The sequence below is a fragment of the Vigna unguiculata genome, chromosome 3 (genome assembly GCF_004118075.2).
Source record: "Vigna unguiculata cultivar IT97K-499-35 chromosome 3, ASM411807v1, whole genome shotgun sequence".
NCBI lineage: Eukaryota > Viridiplantae > Streptophyta > Magnoliopsida > Fabales > Fabaceae > Vigna > Vigna unguiculata.
In genome coordinates, this window is record NC_040281.1 from 14,960,430 (window position 1) to 14,967,104 (window position 6,675).

A 6,675-nucleotide genomic window follows, 5' to 3' on the forward strand; every position below is an offset into this window, starting at 1 on the left:
CAATTTACAGAGTAATATGTCTTTTGTTAGAAATAAAATTAAGTTAAAAAAGAAAAAAAAATTACAAAAAAAAATAAAATTAATTAAACCAAATTGATGAATTGTTTAATAAAAGAACTATCATAAAATTTTTTATAACAATATCTAAAAATAAAAATCATATTTAACCCTAACCTTAATAACTTGTATTAAGAATCATCATGCGTAACGGCATAGCATTGGATACCATTATGAACAAAAATCATCTAATAAAAACTCCCTTGTGTTAAGAACCATGGCATAGCATCGGATACCACTTTGAACAAAATAATTTAATAAAAAATCCCTAAAGAATCATGTAGTGGCATAGCATCTACCACTATAATACAAACAATTTTTGTCAGAATATTATAACAACAAAATAATTCAGCATCATCCAAAAGCAATTCTGTGGTAACGCAGTACCTGGTACTTTATTTCATCAAATTAAAATTTAATATTTATAGACGTAGTAATATAAAATTCTTAATTATATATATATATATATATATATATATATATATATATATATATAATACAAAAAAAAAATTTCAAATATTTAAATTTGTTAGAAAATTAAATTAAAATAAATATAAATTATAAAATATATTATTATGGACGGCAAATATTAAAATAGAGATAATAAAAATAAAACCCCTAATTGTATGTGTTGCATAAGTACGGAAACTGTAATAAAATTGAAGCATAGAATCAAACAGGTTATCTCTCTCATTCTTTCCTCTCTTCTTCGCCAATATGCAAATAACATAAGCATAGAATCAAAGCTTATCTCTGTTATCGGTTCTATCTTTTCTTCACCAATATGCAAATAACATAAGTATAGTACGATAGAAGGTTTTGAAATACAAGTCTGAAACTTTAAAAGCAGATTGAAATGGATAAATTGGAAACCTCATAAGTGCTCTCAGTTGAGCTTGAAACCGTCGAAACACTGGGATCCCTTACCGTTATTATTGAAGGAGTGGAGAGTTCCGCCTTGGGGCGCACGGTTTTGTTTGATGGAGAAAATAGATCTACTCTGTTTGCTAGATTCCTTGGAACAACGAATCTCTGCATCTCTGAAACTTTGGGAACCTGATCCGATGTTGTTGAAGGAATTTCCAGTTACAGGGCTCTTGATCTTGGCGCGGCTAAAATCTTGTGACCCGTTTTCGGTGTTATTGAAGGACTGAGCGGTTCCGGAGAATTGGGGGAAGTGATTTGGAGTGGGGCTTGGGTTGTTGTTAGGGAGGGAAATGGTGGTGGTGGTAACAGAAGGGGTGGAGATATTCACGATGTGGTGGTTATTACCTCTGTTGTTGTCGTGTTGGGTAGAGTTATCGCTGTTCGTTGTGCCACGCTTGCCGTTGCTTCCATATGCCATGCTGCATAAGGGAAGAGGAATTTGGGTTTCGATTTTCCTTTCTTCTCCAGTCAGAATAAGCAGGTATATACAGTACAGAAGACAATAGTAGGAGAAAATTCGAGACAGTTTCCTTTCATATGCTTGCATTCATAGTGTTCTTAGAAAATTATTTCACCTTCTCTTTCTTTTCATTTTTTATTCTAGTGCTTTCTTTTCTTCTCCTTTGTTTTAGTATCAAAACAACGTCCAGTAAATTTACTGATCATCATGTGAATACTCGGCATAATAAAAAAATTTAATAATAGAAAAATAACTAATAAATAAAAAAAACGTAAAAATAAGTAAGTTTTTTTCTTTGAAATTTTTTATTTTTCTAAACAATAATAATCATATGATGATAATAATAACAATAAATAAAAAGAAAAAGACTCTTTTAATTTTTTATGTGTTTTCTTTTTATGCCTTACTTTTATTTTAGTCTAAAATACTCTATTCACCCACATTGCATTTTCTTACAGCTAACAGCAATAAAAAATTTTATATTCTCACCTACACTTTATGCTTTGTTACTTTGTCATTTCTTCTAAATCAAGAAGTTAATGATGGGATTGTAATATTTAGAAGCAGAATCTATTTTAATTTTTAGAATCGTTTTTTTCCAATGATAATTGATTTTGTGCTTTGTTTTTATGACACATTTTTCCAAATAAAGAAAGTAGTAATAAAATTCTAAGCAATATCTCTTTTATTAATTAGAATCATTTCACTACAAGAAATTTACTAATTTGCGAGGGAAATTTTTGCTCGCTAATTTGTTGCTAATTAGTGAAGGAGTAGCGAGAAAGTAAAATTGTAGTTAAATTGTAACTAATTAGTGAGAGACTAGACACAACATAATATGGTAGCTAAGTTGTAGCTATTTAGTTAGGGATTAACAATAACACGATATATGGTAGTTAAGTTGTAGTTAATTAGTTAGGGATTAGACACAACCTAATATGGTAGCTAAATTATAGCTAATTAGTTAGGGATTAAACACAACATAAATATTGGAGCTAAGTTGTAGCTAATTAGTTACTATCTTTTACGCTGCCTTTTTTTATTTTATATGTTAATTTATTCAAATAAAAGGATTTTTAATTAATTTATATCGTTACATACTATTATATATATTATTATATTTATGGTGTAATTTTTTTATATTTTTTATTTTTTTAAACATTTTAAATATGAAATAAATTATTTCTGATACATTATATATAAAAATAAATTGTATGTATGTATTTTATTTATAAAATATGAATATTTAACTTAATTTAATTATACACTTAAAATTCATTTAAAATTTAAATATTTATATTAGAAGAATTAATTTTTTAAAAAATAATTATTAATATTAGCATATAATTCTTTTATATATATATATATACACACACGTAAATGCCGCAAATGAAAGAGAATGATACTGAATGTAATATAAAAATCAATAAATGAAACCATAAAACGTAAAATTTAATCTTCTGAAACCTTAAAATGAATCAAACTATTTGAGACATCATGTGACTGTTCTTCGAACACTTTCTAAGTTCGAAGAAAGCCTTCGAAGATCACCTCACAATACTAAATTCCTTTGGCTGAACTGTTGAAGACTCGCAGGTTCTGAAGCTCGCTCTACGAAGGTTGTTGGAGTTCATAAAGTGACGAAGTGCGAACGTTAGGGTTTTGATTTCAGCGCGGAGACAATACTGAAAAGCGTGAAAGGCAACAACGTCGAGTTTTGTTCCTAAAACCAGGTTAATTAGCTCGACCTCTATCATTTTTTGTTCACCTTCTTTAAAGTTTGTTTGGAGAATGAAGTTTCCTAATGTATTAACTATTTTGAAGAGATCCAGGTTTAGAAGGTTACAACAATGTCATCGAGTTCAAGTTTAGTTTCATCGAAACGATTATTTGGAGTGATTGATTGATTGATCGATTGGTTCTCTACCAACTCACCATTTTTTCACCTGTTAGAGGTTAGAGCACTAACTGTTAGATGCTGCACTGCAGACACAACAAAATACTACTTATTTTATCAAGATGCAAATATAGAATTAGCCTAAAATGTGACTTAGTCTTCTTATTAGCGTTTTTAATTTTTGTTGTTGTCAAATTACTTTTACCATATTTTGATTTATATATCACATTGAGAGTAAAATTATTGAAAAGCAAAGAGATTGGTTCCTATACTTGATTTTGAGAAACAAAGAAGTTAGTGTTCTTAGCATGATTCATTGTTTTCATGAGGTTTTGCACTAGTGGTATTCTAAAATGAATGAGATTAACACTTCTTTCTCTAGGGAGTCTGCAAGATTCTAGTAGAAGGAGACATTGTACAAAAGCTTTCTCTGATGATTATTCTCAAAACTAGTAATAATTTCATCAATTGATTCCTCCCATGATTCAGCTTTTTCAATCTGTGCACAAAATACATACACTTAAGAACTAGAACCCCAAATCCTAAGTAAAACACAAATTTGAGAAACCATACAAGTAAAATAACAACTTCTTCAACTCTAACTCAACTACATGAACCTCATCTTTAAGCACCTTCAATTTCTCCTCCATATTCAAATTGATGAAGATAAAAAGCTAAAACCAAGGTACAACCAAAAGAAGTTGTTAATCAGACCATAGGGATTACTCACGTGTAAAAGAAGTTCTCCAAGCCTACAATTATTTGTAGTTAACTTCTAAATGATATTGTTATACTTTTGCTAAGTATTAATGATAATTTGTTAATCAGACCATAGGGATTACTCACGTGTAAAAGAAGAGTTTCATCATGTTCTAACACATAGAATCCATTGTTTTTTCTTCCACGAATGGTTTCAAGAACTAGAACTCCAAAGCTGAAAACATCAGATTTTACTTAAAACAATCCTTGCATAGCGTACTCAAGAGCCAAGTATCCACTGATGCAAGTCAATAAAGCTTTGTTAATTTCTCTTGTTTCAAGTTTATAACAAGGAATTTCATCTTTTTTTTCAATAACTAAACTCTGAAATAAGCATTCACAAGTCCTACTTTTAAGTTATGTTTGGTGTAAGTAGAACTCACTAAGTGCCCATTATTCGCTTTGTATTTGCTTGGTTCTGTCCAATTTCAAATGCCTTTGCCAATCCAAAGTCTAATATTTTGGGATTCATGTCATGGTCTAATAGAACATTGCTAGCTTTGAGATCTCTATGAATTACTCTGAGTCGAGAGTCCTCGTGAAGGTATAGAAGACCTCTTGCTATTCCATTGATAATGCTTAATCTTACTTTCCAATCAAGTTGTTTTCTTTTCTCATCATCTGTCAACTCAAGAAGACAAAAGGGATTTAAACAACACTAGCCATTTAGCAAAACTGCAAATGCTAAGTTTTTTCCTTAACACGTGAAAAAAAATACCAAAGGATATTATAGCATTTCCCATTATTCCCTTTGAAAGAACCCAACAATTTAAAACCCATAGTAATACCACATGACATATTAACTAATACCAATTTTTGTGAAAAGCAATCTAAAAACATACCAAACAGGTGAAAGTAAAGACTTGAGTTTGGCATATACTCGTATATAAGTATCTTTTCGTTTTCCTCCAAGCAACATGCATAGAGTCTTAAAAGGTTGCGATGTTGCAATTTAGCTATGAACATTACTTGATTGTTGAATGATAAATCAAGGAAGTTCAACTTAGTGAGGAGGCCAAGTTTAGAAGGAACGGTTCTTGTGAGATAATTGTTTGCAAGTCTGAGACGGGTGAGATCTCCAAAGTTAGCTAGAATATAAGGGATGGAACCTGAGAAGCTGTTGTTTGTCAAGTCCAAAACAGTGAGAGAATTTGAACCAGTTAGAGGAAAGATACTACCACTACTTTGTTCCTTCTTTGTTGGTTTGGGTTCACTTGTCTTCTTTTATGTTCTGAAAAAGTGGGAGTGGCTACAAAGCAGATCTCATTTTTCTACTTTCAAATTTTTGAATAGAGTCTGGCATTAGAAGTCACCATCATGAATGAACTGAAAGATGGTTAAACATGATACAACAATAATGTTGTAGGGGCTATGATTGTGCTTAAGGGTTCATTTAATGCGAGAATAGGTCAGTTATGGTGTTTTGTGGGCATGTTAATTATTCTTAGCTATTTGAGTGGTGTTGTTCTTTATGATTTTACAAAATTCCTATGCTATAATTAGGTTAAAGAAATGATGATGTATAAAACAAAAATTGCACGCATTGAATTACACTTTGTTGCATATACGTTTAAAAAGCATAAGGAATAATTCGTATTCCCACAGAGGAAAATATGATAGCATTTGTTCTGTGTTATGTGTTCTGTGAATGCTTGCTAATTTAGAAGGACATTGTACTAATCCAACAAAAGACTTGAGCATGTGCATTAGCACTTTACCGAAAAATTTAGACTCAACTTTTGAAGTTTTTAATTTTTATTTTTGCATCAAGAAAGTTGCAATTTTGGTTCAACTATTCTTAAAGTCCGAAACATAATTATGGTGGATTGTTGTGACCGCAAAAGAGGGCAATACTTTGAAACTAATCTGCATGCGTAGGGGTGCCTATGTTTTACGAAGACACCAATATTCTTGTTGGTATAATTGTGGATCGCTATTCTAACTCTTTAGCTAACGCAAGAAAAAAGGCAAGAGAAAGAGCAAACTCGGACAATATAGAAGACTTAAAAGGTTTTGGGCCAAGAGGAATAAGGACTGAGATGTGGGACGCTTTAATTGACACATGGATAACACAAGACTGGAAAAAGAAATTTATTGTTGGTAAAAACAATAGGGCTGCCAAGCCAGAGGCTATGGTGCACACTGGAGGGTCAATAAGCTTTGGACAACACTTGAAAAAGATGGTATTCATTTTCTTATTTTGTAGAAATATCTATGACTTTGTAATAATACTTATATATTATATACATTTGGAGGATATCATTACTACATCAATCATATACATTAACATACTTATTATAAATTTTGATATACACAGATGGAGTTTTTCAAGACACAAATATTTCCTGCATTAAAGATATCTTCACCACCGTTTATCATGAAACATGGCAAGAAGAAAATATGAAGATGATGATGTTTTATTTTGTTTTTAAACATGTATTTTAATTATGTATGTTGACAACTGTGAAGACTACTTTCATTATGTTCATCACTTTTATTATTTTCAATGTAGTAACATTTGACATGTTTCATATAAAATGTTTGGCAAGATTTATACTTAATGTTATATTTGTGT

General features: G+C 30.6%; 1 protein-coding gene across 1 annotated transcript; it reads right to left on the reverse strand.

The window, feature by feature from the left end:
- Window positions 1-686: 686 nt before the first annotated feature.
- LOC114175947 (probable inactive serine/threonine-protein kinase scy2) lies at window positions 687-1,581 on the reverse strand. The gene has a single exon (XM_028060804.1). The coding sequence runs from the start codon at window positions 1,529-1,531 to the stop codon at window positions 944-946; it is 588 nt and encodes a 195-aa protein (XP_027916605.1). The 5' UTR covers window positions 1,532-1,581; the 3' UTR covers window positions 687-943.
- Between the last annotated feature and the right edge of the window lie 5,094 nt (window positions 1,582-6,675).